This window comes from Pararge aegeria, chromosome 5 (genome assembly GCF_905163445.1).
Source record: "Pararge aegeria chromosome 5, ilParAegt1.1, whole genome shotgun sequence".
Classification (NCBI taxonomy): Eukaryota; Metazoa; Arthropoda; class Insecta; order Lepidoptera; family Nymphalidae; genus Pararge; species Pararge aegeria.
Genome location: NC_053184.1, coordinates 16,916,330 through 16,939,349, shown reverse-complemented (window position 1 = coordinate 16,939,349; position 23,020 = coordinate 16,916,330). Strand labels below are relative to the sequence as shown.

The 23,020-nt window shown below is 38.3% G+C and overlaps 2 protein-coding genes across 2 annotated transcripts in view; one reads left to right on the top strand and one right to left on the bottom strand.

Moving 5' to 3' along the window:
• The window catches only part of LOC120624159 (nose resistant to fluoxetine protein 6-like), a 73,682-nt gene that overhangs the window by 24,433 nt on the left and 26,229 nt on the right, over nucleotides 1-23,020 (top strand). The window contains exon 2 of the mRNA XM_039890534.1: nucleotides 21,329-21,498. Within this exon, the coding sequence (XP_039746468.1) occupies nucleotides 21,329-21,498 (170 nt within the window). The remainder of the gene's footprint in view (nucleotides 1-21,328; nucleotides 21,499-23,020) is intronic.
• On the bottom strand, nucleotides 10,003-13,702 carry LOC120624160. The gene is made up of 2 exons (XM_039890535.1): nucleotides 11,482-13,702; nucleotides 10,003-11,384 (listed from the first exon to the last, which is right to left on the bottom strand). The coding sequence occupies exon 1, from the start codon at nucleotides 13,390-13,392 to the stop codon at nucleotides 11,671-11,673; it is 1,722 nt and encodes a 573-aa protein (XP_039746469.1). The 5' UTR covers nucleotides 13,393-13,702; the 3' UTR covers nucleotides 10,003-11,384; nucleotides 11,482-11,670.

The window sequence follows — 23,020 nt, the reverse complement described above, 5'->3', positions numbered from 1 at the left end:
CTTCACCACTGCACCTAGTTTAAAATATATGAATAGGTATATTTTTATACTACATCTATTTAGCAAAGTAAACGGAAATATCATGCATATGTTACCTTTACGAGCTGTTTATATTTAAATAGTTCTATTCTTAGTAGGCCTTGAACTACCGAATAATCTATATACCTATTATTATAGAGGCACAATAGATTTTTTGTATGTGCGTATGTAATGGAAACGTAGAAGCCAATAGACCTCGTGGCCGACGTTAAGCCCAGTCAGATTCGCTTAAAGTACTATATCTGGGAACGGAAGAAGAAAGTAAAGGGGGTTTGTAATTTAGTTAATAATTATTATTTATGCGAAAGTATATCCGCATATTTCTAATCTCTTCAAGGCCAAACTGCTAAATCTATATTTAATACATACAAACTGTATATTTATTAAATACAACTTATGTTCTATTTTATGTGTATGTATATGTTCTATATTAATTATATACAAACTGAATATTCAACTTATGTTCTAACTTAAATGCGGCGGTCGATTGGCGCATTGGGCAGCGACCCTGCTTTCTGAGTCCAAGGCTGTGGGTTCGATTCCCACAGCTGGAAAATGTTTGTGTGATGAATATTTATGTTTTCAGTGCCTGGGGTGTTTATTATAAGTATTAAGGTATATTATTCATTAAGTTATTAGCAGTCATCTTAGTACCCATAACTCATGCTACGCTTACTTTGGGGCTAGATGGCGATGTGTATATTGTCGTAGTATATTTATAACTCAACGCGACGATAGCCTAGTGGTTAATACTCACATTCTCGAGTCCGGTTCTCGGCTCGCACTACTTAATTCTCGAAGTAATGTGCGATTCAAGCAATTAATGCACATATGTGCACCCTGTCTTTAAGGAAATGAGATGATGATCTTTAAGAGGGATCTGGGATCAACATAAAACACATTACAAAAAAACGTGTGTGTACTTATGTACACGCGTTATAAGTTATACTTCTTTGGCGTAATTAGATAAAAATCTTTTCAAAAGTTTTATCTTTCGTCTTTTTGAGTTTTATTATAACGCATTACCTACTTAAATAAATTTTATTTAAATATTACGAATAAATAAATAACGTGAATGCAGTTGTCAGTTCTCAGGCAAACATACGTAAATGTCCTTACTTTTCTTATTGGTAACTTTTTTTTAAAACTAAAATGTCGACTTTAGTTTTCAAAAAAAGTTACCAACAGGTTGGGTGTTGGTTTTTTTTGGTCGAATTCGCATGTGCGCGCGCAACGTAAAAAAATTACTCTCATCATTGTTTCCTAACGCGCCAAAAGAAGAATAACTTAAATATAAATAATAATTTTGCGTTTGTCCTTAAGATGGATTCCAAAGAGTCAAAGTTATTCCAATAAATAACAATACATTGAGAAATCATGTAATTATAATTATAAAGCGCTTAACTTATAAGCGCAAAGCGGAAGTACTTGTATGTTCTTACGTAACTAATAAGGTTCTAAGAATGCATTATTGGTCTGAACTATTATAAACTATATTAAATTTATTCCTCAAACACAGACGGGTCAATCATTTGATGGATTAGCTGTTTGAGTTATTGTCTATAATGTAACGTAATTATATGCGATGGCCCGTCAAGTATTTATGTTAACGACTACTCAATTTAAAGGAACGGGAAAACTAAAGTTAACGATGGTTTAAAACTAATTCCAATATCATGTTTCGATTTTTTTTTAATTTAATGACAAGTTAGCTCCTGATTGCTATCTCATTTTATTGTGAGTGAGATAGAGAAAGAGTCATTATCATCCTATTACTAGGCCACTACAGAGTCGCATCTTAAAATTCTTCGGGCACAGCCCCCGGCGTGAAAGTGACTTCATAGAGCGTCTTGTCGTGCAGGGCAAGGTGGAGGGCACTAGAGGTCGAGGAAGGTCACCCATTAAGTCTGCTGTGGGTGGCCCTTTGCACGAGTGCACCAAGCTTTCGGTCAGCCCAGAGAAGTGGCGGATGCTCGTGGAGCGTGTGACATCTGCCCTCAAAGACGCTTCATGATGACCACGACCACTCTGTCAAGAGTGTAACGACAAAGAAGAAGAAGACAGAGAACTTTCGGGGGTATTTCTTAATGTCTGAACTTAGCTTAACTTCGATCTTATAACATCGCTTATAAGCCTTCATCACATCAACCGATAGACGTCCACTGCTGGACATAGGTCTTTTGTAGGGAGTTAAGCCTTATAATCCAAGATTTAATATAAATGCGAAAATATTCGGTTTATCGCGGGTAATTTTAATATTTTAATTTCGGCTGCATGTTTATTTTAACAGTGATAGCCTAGTGGGTAAGGCATTGGCTTTCCTTTCGCGGAGACCGAGTTAGAGCCCCGGCACGCACCATTGACTTGTCATAGTCATGTGCGTTTTTAATTTAAGCAATTTAAATATCACTTGCCTGATGGAAAACATCGTGAGAAAACCTGCATGCCTGAAGGTTGCCTGTACAAGCCGTTGAGAACATTACAGAGATAATGTTCGCAATGGATTGTGAAGTCTACCAATCCGCACTTGGCTAGCGTTGTAGAGTACGGCCTTAACCCTTCTAATTCTGGGAGGAGACCCGTGCCCTGTAGTGGACAGCTAATGGCTTGACGATGAAGCTGATGACGTATATTGATTTTGTTAGAACCTTTGCTTACAAATATAATTAAAAAAAAAACGCGCCATTATCTGTACATATTTTGTTAACTATTTCGAACTTACAGTACCAACGTATATTGGCTTCCGCGGTTGCGTGTGTTTTAAGAAAATCACCTTAGAATGTCTATAGAGTTGCAGGGACAACAATAAAAGTCCGAAAAAAGTAACAAATAAGTTACACAATAAAATTGTGGGTCAATATCACTGTTGCATGCGATCTCTGCGTGACTCACATAGCCCAAATGTCTAATTAGGCATTCGCGACGGGTTTCAAGGTCGTCCGAGTCGGGACTGTAAACGTGGTGTCGACAGCAGTACACCAAGTAGAGTACCCATGACATTAAAGTTACATCTACGCGCTGAATGTATTCCGTGACGTCAGTTATGACACCTACTTCATACAATAACTAGTCGGGACTGCAAACGAGTTGTCGACAGACTGACATCGAGTTGAGTAGCCGTGACATTAAAGTTACAACTAAGCGCTAAATGCACCTGTGACGTCAGATTTGACATGTACTTCATTAAATAACAAGTTGGGACTGCAAAAAATTTGTAAACAGACTGACATCGAGTTGAGTACTCGTGACATTAAAGTTACAACTAAGCGCTAAATGCACTCGTTACGTCAGATTTGACACCTACTTCATGAAATAACTAGTTGGGACTGCAAACAAGGAGTTGACGAACAACGTCGAATAATCGTATGTTACAACAACACGCATTTCGTGACGTTAGATTTGACACCTAGGTACTTCGTACAATAACTAGCCGGGACTGCAAATGAGTTGTCGATCGTAGCTGTAACTGTTATACCTTTAGTACGTTAAAGTCAGAGAGTAACCTAGGCTTCTTATCATCCCAGAAAAATAAACGTTCCTACAGGATTTGTAAAAAACCGTAATTAATGCGGATGAAGGATATGGGCAACAGCTAGTATGTAATATCTGACTTAGCAGGCCCACCTGTTTGTAAGTGGACGGTAAACCTTTAACATTGAATTGCCGAGAAATGATCGAGGTTTTGTATAATATTGGAGTTTGGTGACCGACCGATGGACGTTGGGGTTTTAAGGTGCTGGGTTGATGACCGCACCGGTAAACGCAACGTAGGTTGGAACCCAACGAGTTCACATCAGGCGAGTTCCTGGGAGCAAGCCGCTGGAGGCAAGCGGCCCAGGACCGTGGATTGTGGAACTCCCTACAAAATACCTATGTCCAGCAGTTGACGTCCACTGGTTGAAATGATGATGATGATTTACAGTAAATAACAGATAATATACGTTGGAACATAATAAATACAAGCTATATAAGCGGTTATACACACCTAAGACGCAAATCATACAATTTAATGAATATAAACGACTCACTCGAGAAATGTCATGTATTATTAATACCAAGTGATGAGCACAGCTTCATAACTATGAATGGGTCCTTAACGTGAGTTGATACGTTTCCTTATACATACGTTCCGTCTTCATTTGTCAAATAGATATTACTGTTTTAAACCCGGATTTAGTTTTCAATATAAAACTTATATTGAAGACAGTGATTTAATAATTAAAGATTTAAAGATTGGCATAAGAGTTGACAGTGAATTTTAGAGAGACTGAAATAAAAGATAAAAAGGTAAACAGTGTGAAAAATTGAGGTGTCAATCCTAGTACATAATTATCTTAACGAAACTAAATTGTTCAATTAATAATAGTTCTATGCTTTTTCAAGGCAAACATTGTGAGAGGGACAGAATTATTCGTAGACCTACTAATATAGTTTAATTAAGAGATAGTACCTGGATGACCAAGCTTTGCTATCCTACTTTTTTTAATACCAAGCCTTTTCTTTGTATTCTAATGATATTGTAGAAGTTTTTTATTTCTTGAAAACAAAAATAAGACGTTGTTTCTAGATAAATTTACCGCTTCCAAAACCAATTTCTGCCATACTATATTTATAAACCTTACTAAATTTCATGAAAATTGTTGGAACTGCTTTCGACATTCAGATTATGTATACATCTACGTATCATATACAAGAATTGCTCGTTGAAGGTATTTGATTTTTACAACGGAATTGGTACCACCATTCCTCGTACTGTTTATAATATTTTAATATTAGTTATTAATTTCTCTTACTGTTTATAACATTTTAATATTAGTTTTTTTTTTTTTTTTTACTACGACAGTACACACACCGCCATCTAGTCCCAAAGTAAGCGTAGCTTGTGTTACGGGTACGAGTAAGATAACTGATGAATATTTATTTTTTAATAAATACATAAATACTTATAATATACATATAAACACCCAGACACTGAAAAACATTCATGTTCTTCACACAAACATTTTCCAGATGTGAGAATCGAACCAACGGCCTTGGACTCAGAAAGCAGGGTCGCTGCCCACTGCGCCAATCGGCCGTCAAAAGTATATTAAAAAAACAGTAGTTATTTGAAAAGTATATTAAAAAAACACATGACTCCATAAAAGTTAGTTGTGCGTGCCGGGGCTCGAACTCGGTCTCCACGAAAGGAAAACTGAAGCCTTACCCACTAGGCTGTTATATTTATACAACGGGTAACTATATTACGAAATATTGTTGAAGAGTGTATAAGAATATTTCGTAAGGAGCCACCCTTTAAAGTTATTAAATCAAAAGAAGCATGTTTTTTTAACATACAAACTAATTCAAAATATTTTAAGTGTTTACGTATGACAACCCTATTGAAGAAAAAAACCGGCAAGTGCATAGTACCTACGCTACGCGACGTGTACGCAATAAAGTGACAGGAGTCACTTGATTTTACTTTTGCATGTGATGTTAGGGTATGATTTCTTTCAGTAAAAACGGTGGCAATTGTTTACTAAAAACTATTAGCTTTTCGGTTTAACAGATAAATCTCAGACACAGTAAATAATGTATTCTCTAAAGCCTCTGAAATATTATATAGTTGCTCAATTACACGTTGTATATATATATTTAATTAGAGATTTGCTCTTCTCAGTATATTCTTTATAACTACGTTCCAAAATACAATTCTGCAGTTATTTTTCCATATTTAAATCAAATTGCAACGCTTGGCTTCCTTGCACCTAATGTTTAGTACGTAGGTACTGTTTTTTATTTTTTTTACATATTATTATCTCTTAAAAATAAACATTAGGTACACGGTGGATAAATTAAACCCTTCTTTGTTCCAAGTAAAGCAACTGCCTTATTTTGTTTCGTGGTTACCATGTTCGACTACGAATCACATAATCGTGGGTTCTATTCCTTTTTTAGGTTAAAATTTTAAGGTATTGCCTTTCTCTTTAAAAAAATCTCCGTAGTTGCTTAAAGCTACGAAATTAGAGAAGTCTACTAATGGAGAGCACGTTAACACTTACGTAAGACGTCTGCGTAGTTTCCTCTATTTAAAAATAATAATTTGGATTGGTCGTAAGTATATGTCACATACTCCACGCTTCTTGTCTTATACGCCAGCTAGTGGCAAATATCATAATCAATTGGGATTATTTATTTCCAATATTTTCAAACGGATCAACTGTGAATAAAAATTCAAGTTTAAAAAAAAATATTTTATATTGCAAAGTTTTTAGAAAATCTCTAAATATACTTGTTTATTTATTACAAAAGTAATAAATAAACAAGTATATTTAGAGTAAATTATTAATAAATTTTCTGATGATTGCAACATTCTATAATATTCAATTACAAGGTTATATTGACATTTGCTGATCTAACCTTCAATTTTTATGCTCTCAATTATTCTATTTAACAAATGAAAATATTTATAAAATGTGAAAGTGATATTAATGAATTTTAAATAGAATATATAAAATGAAATAGCGAATATTAAATGAATGAACATTTTACTCTTTCATCAATAAATAATAATAAAAGTTTTACTTCAATCGCGCGTAAAGGTTGCACGCACACACTTTTTTTTCTATTATATTGAAATTTGGTATGCATGTCACCTATGCTATGGAAAAGGCCATCTACTTTCTGTACCGATCTCCCAAATAGTTCCTGTGGGAACTTAAAAATTGTTAACGAACAAAGCTTTATAAACAATTCTGAACTCCACGCAGACCAAGTCGCGGGCAGAAGCTAGTATCTAAATAATACTAGTTTTTTGCCCCGAATTCGTCCGCGTTTGTTAAAAAAAAGCTTTTGTCTTAAGATAGGTACACTAAATAATATCTATATAATATCTAAAAATAACTGTTTCGTGTTGGTCCTAAAATTTTTTAAACTTTTGATAACTTCTATATTAAATGTCCGATTGGAATGTATTCATTAAAAAGTATTTTACTGTTATATAGAAATCAATATTCTATTTATTCGTGTTATTATAAGATGTAATCGCTATTGTACGGATAAGCAATCCCTTGGACTTTTAATAATTACAATATTTTTGGTTTAAAAATATATTGGTTCAAGAACCTTAAAAATAAATATTGCGAAGCTAATGATACACAATTGCACAATGCCACTAGTGGCGTGCATAGAGAGTATGCACAGGGTATGCAGATGATATAAAATTAAGAAAATCTCCAGTACGAGTTATAAATACTTAAGGGTAGGCTTTTTATAACTCTTACAATGCCTATGCTTAAGTTTTTATAACTCGTACTGGAGGTTTTCTTAATTTTATATCACCTGCATACCCTGTGCATACCCTCAGTGCACGCCACTGAATGCCATTGCAACTCAAATATGATAGATAGATATATTCAATAGTTAATCATGAATAGTTTTCTCAACGCACGCCAAGTAATGAATTTTATAGCCCAAATTTTGCTATAAAATTCATTACTTGGCGTGTTGGATCGGGTCAAAAGTAGTGTCGTGCAGAGATAGATTATAGTTTGGAATAGAACATAAGATTCTTTTTATTTCAGAAAAATATGAATGAATGACTGAATAAATGCATAAATGAATGAATAAATGAATGAACTTAATGAACACCACAAAAAGTACATAAAAATAAAATAGATTTTCTAAATAGAGTAAGACGAGTTATTTTGTATAGTCGTGTCTTACGGATACAAGCAATTATTTTATTGTGTTACATTTTAATACGTTCATTCGGACAATTCATGTTCTTGTGCAATCAAGCATTCCACTTTCATAGCGTGCACGAAAACACAAGATTAAGCACACTAATTCTTTAATTACACCACTGAAACTGTAAGTGCAAAATAAAATTATTACCCTTCTTCTTCTTCTTCTGTTCCTGGGCCTTTTCCGCACTTGGTTGGTCTGGGACCGTCCGTTGTACGTATGGCCACTGATGCGGCTCCCCGCTGGATCACTCCAGCCAGCCGAGCTCGCTCCAAAAGCTTAGCAGGCCGCCCAGGTCGCCGAGTGCTTCATGGAGTGTTGCTGAGGAGCCAATGTGTGCTGCGCGTTGTTCTGCTACTCCGTTGCATTGGAGTATTACGTGTATCGGTGTTTCCTCCGCCTCCATGCATGCTCTGCAGAGAGGGCTGTCAGTTATACCTAAAATGGAAAGGTGTTTGTTTAGTGGGCAGTGCCCTGTTATCATACCTACAACTGTCCTTAGTTTAGGTCGATTCAGTTGCAGTAATTTTGTTGTTAGTCGTGGGTTGAGAACTGGTACGGCCTCCTTCGTGTGTTTGCACTCTTTTGTTTTAGACCATAGTACCGAGTGTGATGCTTGCGTCTGGTTGTGGAGCCATGTTTTGTATTCAGTGAAGGGTATGGGTATGATGGGTTCCGGTCCAGCTACCCTTAGTGATGCTGCCTGACGCGCTAATTCGTCGGCTGCGTCGTTTCCTCTGTTTCCGTTGTGACCTCGTATCCATTTTAGGGTTACTCTGTTGGATTTTGATAGGGCTTGTAGGTTCTTGTGACAGTCAAGTATGAGTTTTGATGTTGTTGTGTGTTTGGTTAAGGCTTTTAGTACAGCTTGACTGTCACTGTTTATGTTGATGCTGAAGCCTTTTACCTTTCTGTTTAGCATGGCTATGACTGCTGTTGTTATGCCCACGCACTCCGCTTGGAAGACGGAGTTGTTCTTACCAAGCGGCTGGGCAATGTTTATGTTAAGCTCCGGGCAGTATATCCCCGCTCCAGTGCCTGAGTTTGTCTTTGATCCGTCGGTGTAGACCTCTATTACGACGGTGTCAGCTTTGTCTGTTTTTCCTCCTTCAGCGGCTACTTTATAGTGCCTGTCTAGCACATAGTGTTTCCGCGTCTTGTCACATATCCAGTCTAGTTGTGGGCATTTATTAATTTCTTTTGATAGTATCCTTGTATGTCCTATGTTTGTATCCTTCCACAGCCCGTAAGCCCTCAGTCTAAGGGCTGCAAGTGTGGCTTCCTCTTTGATGTGTAGGTGTAGTGGTGGTATGCATAATATAGCTTCCAGCGCAGTGGTTGGTGTTGTGCTCATGCAGCCTGTGATAGCTAGGCACGCTTGACGTTGGAATTTTTGTAGTTCTAGTTGGGTTGTCGCAAGGAGTGTTCTCGGCCACCATATCAGTGAGGCGTAGTTTAGTGAGCTCCTGACGACTGCTAAGTACAACCATTTCATGATGTATGGTTTAAGCCCCCAGGTTTTTCCTGCCATGCGTTTGCATTGGCTGAGGATGATCGTTGATTTTTGGATTTTTGTATCTATATGTGTCTTCCAGCTTAGTTTGGAGTCCATCGTTACTCCGAGGTACTTTACCTCGGTTGATAGTTTTAGGCTTGTTTTAAACAGTGTTGGTGTTTTTGGAAATTGTGGTTTCCTTTTGTTGGTAAATAATACGAGTTCTGTCTTTTTCGGGTTAACCGTAAGTTCATTTTCCCTGCACCACTGTTCTAGCAGTTTCAGTGCGTTTTGCATTATTGAATTCAGGGTGTTTTCTTGCTTTCCACTTATGAGGATGGTGATGTCATCGGCATATCCTATGGTGAGGAAACCGTTTTTGTTCATTTTTGTTATTAGGTCGTCAACTACCAGGTTCCATAGGATGGGGGAAAGGACCCCTCCTTGTGGGCACCCTTTAGCTACAATACCCTTGGTTGTTCCATTAAAGTCCAGTTGGATGACCCTAAATTCTAGTAGGGCTCTAATCCAAGCTCTTAGTGTGTCCGGTACTTTATGTCTCGCAAGAGCTAAGTCTATGCTCTTGAATGTTGTTTTGTCGAAAGCTCCTTCTATGTCTATAAAAGCCCCGAGAGTCGAGAGTTTGTTTTCCAGGTCGTGTTCTATTTTGCTTACAACAGAGTGCAGAGCGGTTTCTGTTGATTTACCCGTGCAGTAAGCGTGTTGATTTTGGTTTATAGGTATGTGCTTCAGGGTTCCGTCCCGGAGGTATCTATCTCCGAGTCTTTCTAGGGTTTTTAGTAGAAAAGATGTTAGGCTAATAGGTCTGAATGATTTGGGTTGTGTGTAGTCGCTTTTACCTGGTTTGGGTAAGAATACTACTTTTACCTCCCTCCATGTTAGCGGTATGTATCTATGTGCTAAGCATGCTCTAAAGATTTCTGCTAGCCATGGTATGAGTTGTTCTTTGCCCCATTGTAGGAGGGCGGGGAAAATGTGATCTGTACCTGCAGATTTGAAAGGGTGAAAGGATTCGATAGCCCAACGGACCCTTTCATATGTCACAATGTTGTTTGCTATTTCCCAGTCTGCTTTTGTTGGTGTCGTGTTGTTTTCTTCCCACACTGGTTTGTCGACAATCTTACAGCCTGGGAAGTGGGTTTCGATAAGTGTCTCACTCACTTCTTTGTCGTTTTTAGTGTAGTTCCCGTCTTGTTTCTTTAAAGATCCGATGGTGCGGATATTGTCCCTTGACAGGATTTTCCTTATGCGGTTTGCATTATCGTAGTTTTCTATGCTCGTGCAGAAATGTTGCCAGGATTTGACAGTTTTCTGTTGCACAAGTTTTTTGTATTGAGATTGAGCCTCTTTGAACTTGTCCCAATCTGCGTCTTTCCTGGTGTTCTTTGCTCTGTTGAAAAGGTGCCTTAACCTTTGTCTTTTTCTCTCCAGGTCGGGGCCCCACCAACTGTGTTTTGGTGCATGTTTTGTTTTTTGTATTCTTAGTGGGCATGCTTTTTCGTAGCATGTTGTTATGTGTTTTGTTATTTGTTCTACATTTTGGTCTATTTGCATCGTTCCCTTTATTTTGGGTTTGTTGTTGTACATTGTGTCTCCCTTTATAAGAGTTTTGTATTTCTCTCTGTTTGTTTTTCTGGGATTTCTTCCAGGAGTTTCTTGCGGTTTAATCAGATCCAGTTCAAAACTTATTCGCCTATGGTCGGAGAGTGTGAGCTCTTCGCACACGTGCCAGTTTTTTATTTGGTCTGATATGTTGTTTGACGCTAGAGTAAGATCAATAATCGTCTGGTATCTACTTGAAACAAAAGTCGGTTCTGAACCTTTGTTAAGAATGTTTAGGTTAGTGGTTAGCAAGTATGAAACTAGTTGCTCACCTCTTTTGTTGTTTGTTTTACTTCCCCATAGGATGTGGTGTGCGTTGCTGTCGACCGAGATAATCAGATCGGTGTCGTCTTCTTCACATTGTTTTATAAGGTCCATCACCTCTTTTGTAGGTATTTCGCCTTCTATGGGTAGGTACAGCGAAGCCAGGACAAGTGGTCTGGCCGCTGCAACTGTCCCTTGTTTTGTTCCGTTCTGTATTCTTACTGCCGTTAGATCTCTGTAACAGTAATGTGTTAGTAGTGTCGCTGTTAAACAGCGAGGTATGTATATACATGTTCTAGGTTGTTCCTGCGGGCTGTTGTAGTACAACTTACCATTACAGCTGCCGAAACCGCATATGTTTTGGGCCCTTACCCACGGCTCTTGGATTAGGGCGATGGTATCGGTCTCAACCTCCAGCTGTCCTCGTAGTGTGGCCGTTGCTAGTTGTTTGTGCTGGAGGTTGGTTTGTATTATCTTTATGTTGTCGTACGTGGTGTATTATAATGGATTGGAGTTGTTGTTTAAAGGTCGGCCTCAGGGGCCCATCCTTTTAGCAACTCTTGTATCCTCGCCTCGTTTGCGTTCTCGTCATCGTCAGTCTCAGTCTCGGCCACCCCCTCCCATGGTGTCATGTTTGATGGGTGGTTTGTCCCGGTCTCCATTTCTATCGCGTCGATATCCTCGGAGGCGTTTTCAACGGAGGGTCCGGGCGCAGTGGCTTTGAGGTTTGTTGTCGCTGTGTCATTTTTCGTTTCTGGCTCCGGGGTCTTCTTAGGCGGTACGTCGCTGAGTCCTTCGCCGTCGAAGAACCGGATATAGATAGATCCGGTGGAGTAAGAGACTCTCCTTCCCTTGGCCAGGATGTCTTCGACCTGCTCCGTGGGTATTCCTAGGACTAGAAACACTCCCGGAGGGTTGCTGTTTGTTCTTTTATATGTGTACAGGGTCCACGACGAGACCTTGTACCAGGGGTTTTGGAGGGACAGCATTTGTTGGAGTATTGCTATCTCCTCCGTGAAGTCAGGCACGTATAGTGCTGACCTAATCCGCACTGGTATGTCGGCCTGCCTTATGAGCGTGAGCCCCGTGCCCTCCCTTGGCGACTTCAATCGAGGTACGATTTCTTGGAGCCAAGAGAGGGCTTTGTCGTCGTAACACCACAGTTTCAGCACTCCTTCGTTGAGAAAAGCTTTCCCTACAAAGGATGGGGCATATGGTGTCGTTCCTGGCGCTGGTTTTCTGAGGCAGATAGCGAGGATCTCTTTTTGGATTTGACCCTGGACGCTATTTGCCTCTGGTTGGGTCATGTCGCTTCTGGGCACTAGGGTGACGGCCACACTTAGGTGTGGTTGGGTCACTCTCGCGTAAGAGTCCCTTGTGCGCGTTTGTCTGTCTGTCCGTGGTCTTTTGTATTCTCCCCGGGGCGAGATGGTGTCGTCAAGCCTATCCCTTTTCAGGGACTGGCTTGTTGACGTTCCGGGGTTCCCACTCATGTCACCGGTCTCACCACTGCTCCGCCCTCTCCAGTACGCATTCGACCGGTGGGCGACAGGGTGTGTCCGGCGTTGAGCAGGAGTGTTGGTCGATGTTGGTTTTTGGGGCAAGTCACGATTGGATTCCGGTCGGGACACGCCCGCAGATGCGTCCGTGCCCTGTCCAGAGACGACAGTCGCCGCGGGTGGTTGACGGCCTTGATGTGGCTGTCTCCCTTCCCCACTTTGTCCGTACAAGCCTCTAGTCTGGTGATGGACTTCCGCGTGCGTGTTCCTACCGGGTTCCATCGTCTGCTCGTCAGTCTGCGTGGTTTGGGTTTGGGGTGTGTCAGTCCGTCTGTCTGTTTTCTTTTTCTTAGGCCTCTTTCGCTTTTGTCTGCGGACTACCTCTGTCCAAACGCTCTCGGGAGCAGGTGGATGAGGTATCGCAGCAGCAAGAGAGGCCATATTGATCTCTTTGGAAGCGGTCGGTTGGGTGGTTCGGGTGGGCGCGGGTATCGGGGTCCGGTTGACATGGCTGGGGGTCTGTCTTGTGTCGTGTGGGGTCGTTGTCCGTAATGGGAAAGCGTTTGGTCGTTTGATGTTGTGCATAGCACAGGGCGGGTCTGTGCCCCCCCCAGAATACGAGGGGCAGCCTGCAGCCCGAGTTCCGTCCGCGACAGGAGCTCGAGTTGCAGAGAGGGATTCTCCGGTCCCATCTCTGGGTCCGGTACCCTCCTGGGGTAGTGTATCTTTCGGATCCGCTTCCATGGTTTTCTACGATTTGTGTTGTTTGTGAGGTGTTTGTGTGTGATTGTGTTGAGTGAGTGTTTGCTTGTGATGGGGATAGAGTGGTACGAGGAATAAGGTTTTAGGTGTTTGGGAAATAGAGTGGATCATGGGAGCAAGGTTTTGGATCCTGGCCAGTGTTGGGAGTGATCACTGGGCAGGGATTTTTGAGCGTTGAGGTTTACTCCTCCTACAGGCGAGGCCCGTAGCTTGGCTGCTCGTTTAGCACCACCCAGGGGACACGTGTAGGGTGGGCCTCAGGATGAGGTGGTGGCTCCTACGGACGCGAGCTGCCGATCGTCCCCCGAATCGAAGGGTATTATTACCCTTATAAACAACGCTTTACCATGTACCCGTTAAAAGTAGCAAATTTCCCGAAATAAGGAAAAATTCTATTGGGTTATCACCACTGATATCAAGTTTCCGTTTCTATATTATGTCTATCAGGCTCAGAGGCTCAGAGTCATTCAGCGGACGATGGAGAGAGCTATGCTAGGAGTATCTCTTCATGATCAAAACAGAAATGAGAAGATCGTTCACGTTGGGGTCTTAAGGTGCTGGAATGGCGACCCCGCACCGGTTAACACAGCGTAGGTCAGCCCCCAACGAAGTCACATCAGGCGCGTCGCTACGAGCTAAGGTATCTATAACCACTAGGGTATCTATAAGCTATATATAGATACCACTAGGGTATCTATAAGCTTTACATAGATACCCTAGTGGTTAGTGGTTCGTTTCTTGCCGGCTCTTCTAGGTAGAATCTGACTTCCTAACCGATGGTAGAGTCACTGCAAACAGACTGACTTGACGCTTTTAAAGTAGGCTTACTTGAAATAAATGAATTTTAAATTTTTGGTGACCGAGTTCAACACTGGCATGCACCTCTAACTATTCGGAGTTCTGTGTAATTTACAATCCTTTCCCTCCAGCTTGTCCTTGGTTACAATCTCATCAATGCAACGAAGCAAACAGACTAAATTATACCAAAATATTTGTACCCAAATACACGAGTACATAGCAAACATATATTTGCCACTTTAACAACATAATACTAAAGGAGGTCAGTGAAAATAAGACAACTTTCTTCTTTATAGTATTTAATTATAATTTTACTTTTTCTTAGTATTCCACAATTTTAGTTTTCACGTCTTTCCACCTTCTCATCTACTGCCCGAATCCTCACGACAGCCACGTCGATGCCTTTCCGTCGACCAATCACCCCACCGCCACGGCGGGTTGTGATTGGTCGATGTTTTCCTGCATCAACGCAATTGGTTGGTTTCAGTAAAATCAGCCAACTGAACATCTAATAATCTAATAAAATTCTTGACCTAGTGAATATAAATAAAAGTAACATTCTAAAATTAATAAAAGTTTTTAAAATAATAATTATTTATGTGGGATGACGGTGGTAAAAAATCTATATCTAAACGAACCTAGCAATACTTATAAATAAAAATATATAAAAAGTAACGCCTGAAATTGCACTACAAGTTACGAAGATTCTCCCTACTATTTTGCTCTAATATAAAATGTGTGTTACAGTCACCGTAAATTATTTTAAAGAAATATAAGATTAAAACTGGAAAATATTAGTAAAATATAACTTTACGACTCACATAAGTCGCAGTTAAAAGCACATACATAAAATTAAGCCTTGTATAAACTGGTGTACCACGATACGCGGCGACGGCAAGGAATATATGCCACGTTTTCCACACTATACATTTTTATGGCCACTTAAAGTGTATTTGTATTCGACGGCGTACTGACCAATTTATTTACAAAGACAATATACCAAATACTATGCAAATAAATAGCTTCTGCCGGTCATGTTTCCGATAACTATATACAAGGACTTCTGATATGCAAATACATATTTATTTATACTCTTTATTTGTACACTACATGATTCAGAAAAACAAAAAAAAAAGATAAACAATTAAAAAATGTAGTAGGATACAAAAGGCAGCCTTATCGCTAAGTAGCGACCAGGCAACCTTAGGATTAGGAAAACTAAGAAAGCAAACGAAAGGATGGGGTATACTGTTTAAAACGTATCGTACGTAACAAATAGGGTTTTAAAGAATTCATAATACGGGAAAAATGCCAAGTAGGTTTGACGTTGGATAGACGGTTGCTAGCAAAAATATGCTAAAACCAAAATAATAATAATTCTTTATTTTCAGGCAATAGTCCCATAGAATAATTTGATTTAATTTAAAATATAATAATAATAAAGCTAAAGCAGATGAAAGCTGGATATTTGGGTACCTCATGAGCTCACTGAAAGAAACCTAATGAATCTTGTACTCATTTGTGATTCTTTATTACGAAGTAATGAAACCGAACCATTTTTGAAGAAGCTGATAACTAAGTGCGAAAAAGGTTGTGGTCAAAGGCCGGTCAGGCTTCACAGACTGTGGTGAAACCGGGTTAACTCGCAACAACGTGATGCTGTTTCTGTGGTGGGATTGGAAGGCCGTTATTCATTATGATCTATTACCACCAGGCAGGACCATCGATTCTGAACTCTACTGCGAACAACTGATGAGATTAAAGCAAGAAGTTGAGAGAAAGCGACCGGAATTAATCAACAGAAGGGGTGTGGGATTTCATCATGATAACGCTAGACCTCACACATCTTTAGCCACTCAGCAAAAAGTAAGAGAGTTTGGCTGGGAGGTATTAATGCATCCGTCATTTAGTCTTGAACTTGCATCTTCAGATTTCCACCTGTTTCGGTCTTTCCAGAATTCTTTAGACTCAGTTTAACATCACGAGAGGACTGCCAAAACTACTTATCGCGGATTTTTAATCAGAAGCCCCAACATTTCTATAGCAATGGGATTATGCCCCTATCTAAATGATGGCAAAAAGTTATCAAACAAAATGGTACCTGCATACTCTAGATAAATGCGAAGAAACTTTTTCCCCAACCATTATTGTCAACTGCTAAATGAATAACTAACCGAGAAAAACACTAAAGTGGAGTGGTTTTTGATGCCTCAAAATTAGTGGTGTAGGTACACGGTTTCTGTATGTTCTTAATTCTGTGGTCTCTTATGTTTATGTCTATCTATTAATGTTCATGAAAGCAAGTATATAAATGTATGAATGAATGATTTTAAAGGCACAAAAACAATGATAACTGTACAAAATATACGCTGTGACAACCATAACAACATACTTAGAGGTTAAATGGGGTCACGGATTACTATACCAATAGAAAAACGGTCATGGTCCTAGATAATATCAAAACAGTAATTTAGGTACTAGAATTGTACTCGAAATCTGTTGCATTATTTTGAACATACAGATCTGTTATATAAAAAAACAAATTGTGCGTGCACTACGGATGGTAGACTGAAGTATTAAATAGCTTACAATTCAATATCGATTAAAAAATAATCAAAATATATGAAGCTTAATACATGAGGAATTAATTGATAAGATTATTGTGAATTAAAATTTAAATAATTATAAAATTTTTAAAAGTATAAATTAAAACATAACGTTTGTTTATGTGCCCACACCATCGACCTACATTTTATTCTAAGATAGATTGTCTATTAAGAAATAGATCCGACTGAGTAGGTTGTATATGGTTAACCATATAGATCCTTAAGGATCTATTCCTGTCCTGAACATCAAACAACTGTAGCGCGCAATTCTGAGGCTAGTCAGACTGTTCTCTTTTTGAATTACTCTCGTACGCGGGACGGTATTGAGGATTTTGCTACCCGCAGTTTTGATAAATAAAGTACGCCAATTATCCAAACATAAGATATGATACAGTAAATTGTTCAACAAGGGGTAAAGCAATGGCTTACGTTAAAGCAAAACGGAGGCTGTTGAATACTCTACTTTTCACACCTCGCAAGTCAATAAAATCAAGTTTTGGAGAGTTTTTTTTACAATCTTAACTCTATAGTTCGCTCTTCTCAGGCTCTGATGAGTGCCAGGGACGCCATCATACGTTAGAGCGAGATAGTAATATTAGAATGAACAGATTTTGTTCAGATACACCGTGCGCGATGTTCCTTATTCAAATGATCATAAACTCTCCAACATTACTTACCCGCTAAGTCAATAGGATGTATTGACATACTTGCCCTCAAAGTCAAAGTCAAAAATATTATCTTTATTCAAGTAGGCCCATAGGTGGCACTTTTGATGCTTATAGTGTACCTTTCAATACTAGGCCTAAAAATATATTTTTATATCGTTAGTATTTACAATATTTTTTTTTTTTCAAATTGCTGTCTTAATTTTTTGCTTGTCACGACCAACGAATAGATCGTCATTTCTGTTAAAATAATCTGAAATTCCTAGAATTTGTTTGGGAATTCTAAAATAATATAAACGTTATGCACGTTTATCATCTTATTTTATATAATTATTATAATGCGTTGATGATTATAATAATGTGACAACGATTAATCAAACTGATTAACGATTTCTGATAAAGTCATAACGATTTTTCTGGTAAATTGACAGGTGAGTCGTTAAACACGTCACATCAATGTTAAAGGAAAACAATATTCATGAGTTTGTTCAAAGGTTCTGGGACGTTTTCCGCAATTTCATTGAAGGCCGCTTAACTCGCACCTGTTGTAAACAAACTAATTTCTGTTTCTTTTTTATAGTAATGCTTGTCGGACCAAACAGATGGGAAACCGGATGGTAACCATTGTCTATAAACAGAACAACACTTCACAGGGCATGCAAGCAGTGGCGTTCCTAGGGTTTTGAATTTGAGTTACCTAAAGGACAAATTTAACACGTCATGATCTCACCATTCTTGTTGTGCTAAATGACAAACCATATCAACAAATCTTTGAAAAACACTACGGTTAGGGTCAGCACGCGAATTATGATAAAGAAGTTTCTATGCAATGTTTGCCAAAATTAAAAAGTAATCATAGTAATCCCAAGTGTTTCTTTGAGTTCTGCTCTCTTTAATTCTTGTGATGCCTGGTAATTTATGTCGTAACTAGCCGCGTTCCAACTATTATTTTCATTAGAAAAAAAATATGCAAAAATTTACCTGTTGTTCGCCAATCAATTATTTTTTGATTTCGCCACAGAAACAATTTGCACACAAATTGAGCTCATATTTAACAATATTTACTATATTTTTTAAGAAAACAAACCAGTAAAATGCTACTCAAAAAAACAATAATAAAATCCTAAGTAGTTACTAATCAATAATAATGAACCTGTCAAGTGTCAACTAGATGAAACGCAAACAATAACACGCGTGAAGTTGTTTCAATTCGCTCGCTGGTCATCTTCACTAACTTCAACTCGCAATCTGGCATTTGATCTCCATACTAAATTATTAAATAATCTAGATTGTCTCTGCTAAATACATTGAAATTTCTATGAGAGAGAGCAGTAAAATAAAAGCCCCGTATAAGCAAATGAGTGTGAGCGAGACAAAGCGGGGCCTCCGATCGCGTACGAAGACACGCGAAGAGCGCGATAGTGATAGTTCGACGCGGCGCCGCGCCGTACGGCTGGTTGCTACCACAGAGACTACCTGCCAGAGTAACGTAGTACTTGCAGTAAAGTAGACAAAGAGTATATACATCATTAAGCAAAAGTTAAAACATTGTATTTATATCCTCATTGCTATTAAGTTTTAATTATTTTTTTAATGTCATTTCGGAATAGTCGAGAAAAGTTTAAAAGAGATATTTATTGTAACGCAAGCCCGGCTTTTCGGCTTGTATGGTAGTACCGCCACTGCATGCAAGAAGCATTGCATGCCCTGTGAAGTGACCAGGTTGCTCTTCTAATAATTTTAAATGACATTGTGAGATGACGATAACAAAAAAAAACACCCGGCTAAGTTTGTTGTGCTACTTCTTAGACCAGGACGCATTTGGAACCCTCGTAGCTTTAGTTTTAAGTTTACGAATGTGGTTATCGCCATCATCTCACTACCGTGTAATTCTTATGTACGCATCAAAAGTGCTACCTATTCTTCAATAAAGATATTTTTGACTTTGACTTTGACATGTCTTTACATGTCCTGAGTCATGCAATTGTCACACACACGGGCAACCACACTCTACATACCAGTCACAAAAAGCTCTTCCACTACCTATTAATTTAAGAGCGTATGAATATCGATTAAAAATTAAATACTAAAACTTAATGCATCGTCTGAATAAATATATACTTATTTCTTATCATCATCATATCAACCCGATATCTCTCAAGCTCACTACAGGGCACGGGTCACCTCCCACAATGAGACGGGGTTAACGCCGGCATGGTGGTCTCCACTCACCTTTGAGAACATAATGTAGAACTCTCAGGCATGCAGGTTCCTTCTCGATGTTTTCCTTCACCAACGAAGCAAGTGATATATATTGCTTATAAAACGCACATACTCGTAACTTGGATAAGATAGAGGTGCGTGCTGGGATTCGAACTCGGCCGCCGAAAGTGAAGTCCGACTCCTATCTACTGGGCTATAACCGGTTCCACAATATAAACCGTAGACACGCTAACTACCAGCCAATCAAGGCAGTCAATGGTCTATTGTACTCATATGAACTATTAATGTCTTATAGTTATCTTGGTTACCTATTTCAAATTTGGGCCATATGGTCCACAGCCAATATAGAGCTACCGCTCACCGCGCTACTGCAATACGAGTTGGCGGGCTTATTTGCTAACAGTAGAATTGAATTATTAATTAGTTTGCATTAATCAGGCAATTAAACTGTATATAGTAAATAGGCATATAGACGAAATTATTGTCAACTCAACTAATTGGGTATTCAATAATAATTATGCAAATTATGTCAAACGATTTAACCTCATAATTCAAATTAATTGTAAAAGTCAGCGGTTCCAACTCAAACAGATTCATTGTTCGATGACCGATAAAGTAAATGTAAATTAATTTAAACAAACAATGTTTTGGAGGGTCGGTCGTATCAACAAAGCTTCCCTAAAATGTTGAATTATTTATGAAAGGTTTGATTAATTAATTAATTAAGTATCATATAATAGTTCACCTTAGTTAGCATTTGGCAAAATAATTAATGCTTTAGTTGATCCAAGCATAGGTTAAATTATCATTCTGTCACTGATACAACTGACTTTGTATGAGAGTTCTGTATCCGGGCTCTGAATATAAGAAAATATTACTCAGAAAATGAAGCTGTTCGTATTTTTTTTAATTATTATAATTAATGTTTGATTACATGTAAAAAAGAATGGTTGGACTTTATACTGTTTTTGATTGTAAAAAAGATATATTAATAAAACGCCTTGCTACGCCTGAGAGTCCTACCATCAGCGCGTGCCGGCGTGGTTGACTACGGCCTTTACCCCTTCTCATTGTGAGAGGACCCTACCTCTGTAGTGGGTCCAGTAATGGGTGGATATGATGATGATAATAAAAAGCTCCATGGTTTATCGCTTCCTGGTTCGTACCAGTACTACTTGATCATATTTTTGTATTTAGGTACATCTATTAAGATACTTGTCACGAGGACTTCTGAAGCTGCCGTTTAAATCTCGAGCATCGCCATCTATCGGCACAGTTGCTAAACCTTGTTTGTTATCGGAATTTTTGGTTCCATATTATGAATATAAAATACTGATCGTTGATCTATTTGTTGGCATCTTCGACTAATCGCGAGGAAGTGGGTTTGATTCCTATATAATTCCTAGTACGATCGTACTTAGGAAATTGCCGTTGTATTGCGATGGTTAAGGAAGATGACCTTGGAGAGCACATGGTTTGTGAGTGTTGGATATTTGTTGGATTGTGCGTGTTGGATGTGTGTGTAAGTTCTCTCCTATGAGTGAGAAAGCCCGTGCCCAGTAGTGGGATTTTAATAAACTGCTTATTATAATGATGATGTACTAAATTAAACTTTTTGTTTTGCAGTGTTCGATGCATCGGCGAAATCTCCGCAGGGATTGCTCTTTGGTTCTTCCTACCATCTGGGCAACTTCGACGAGTGCGTCGGTATCAAGGAGCCTGGCGACGGTATGACTGTGGAAGGCCAGTACTGTCTTACCACTATAAAGTGGCGTAGGAGTGAGGAGAACAACAAGGTACTTTTGATCATGGCTGCTAAGCTATCACCGTCGTTACTTTATAATTTTACATAAATAATTTGCCATACTTACTTATTAAATTATTTAGTTTTTTTTTTACATAAAATGGTTAAGGTTTTACTTTTTACGTTTATCTAGGTATAAGTTAACCTTAAAAGATAGACATATGCTGTCGCTGACTTTTTTCAGATCGTTTTATAGGGGAACCTTTTTATCGGAACTTTAACCGTTTACTCAGCGCACGCTGTCGAAGCTCTCAAAAGTAAATACAACCCGATTTTGAAACTCCTATTGGTCTAAGCATGATGATATAAAGCCTTCCTTGATAAATGGGTTATCCAATACTGAAATAATTTTTCAAATCGGAAAACTACTTATTCGATGTGAAAAATCCTAAGATTCAGATCATAGCGTTCAAGTCAATAAACAAACGTGGTGGACTACTAATATTTATTTATTTATTTATTTATTTATTTATTTATCTTACATTTTTGTCATTACAGGAAAAAGTTATCCTAATACGACAATACAGCATGTTATGTAAATTTTAATAATATATATAACTATAATGTAATAGCTGTTGCCCGCGACTTCGTCTGCGTTTGATTTTGTTTTTAAAGTATTCAGTATCGCTAAGCCTTAAATGAGTATAGTTGTATATACATATAACATGTGACTGTCAATTAATTATAGACAAATAATTTGCAATAAAATAAAATTGTGACTTTACTTAAAGATCTAAGCTATCCTATCTCTTAAGTTGGACCAGACTGCTTACGGTGTGCCAATTTAATTTACAATCGGTTTAGTAGTTTAGGAGTCCATCGCGGACAAACATCGTGACAGGAGATTTATATATATTAAGATATGATAAAATCCAAATCGCTATATTTGTGAGTTCACTCAGAGTGCAACAAAATAAAATGTTATACAATTTTAACATATATTCATAAACAAAAATAAGTTAAAATACCTAGGTACCAAAATAAATCTAAATAAACGTCTTCGAAACCACCGCAGCGAGGTAAAGTGCCTTAGATGCTGGCAGCCTTGCTCCTTAGAACATCCAAACTAATTCTTTGGCCAGCTCTAGAATAACCGGAAGACTCGTTAACCCTTTTTGACATTTCTTGAGAAGAGCTTGATGCCAAAGTATCTTTACCAAAAGGGACAAAAATTAAACTGTTATCAAGGTTTTCATATTTGCGAGTCTTGCTCGGCACTGGTAGCAGCCACACCCATCATTGACGAAATGTGTGATGCAGCTACTACGTACGTTACTAAATGTTATTAAATAAATTATATATAATAAAAAGAGATATCGATGAAGTACCTTTCTTAATTAAAATATTTTTTTTACCAAACTTATTACTTAATAAGTAAAACATTGTTTACGTTTTAAAACAGGTGAAAATTTACTATAAATGTACCTACCATGAATTTATCTTTGAATAGACCAACTTCACCAAATGACTTGATACCAACAAAAAAATTTCATTTGTAAACATTTCCTGATTTG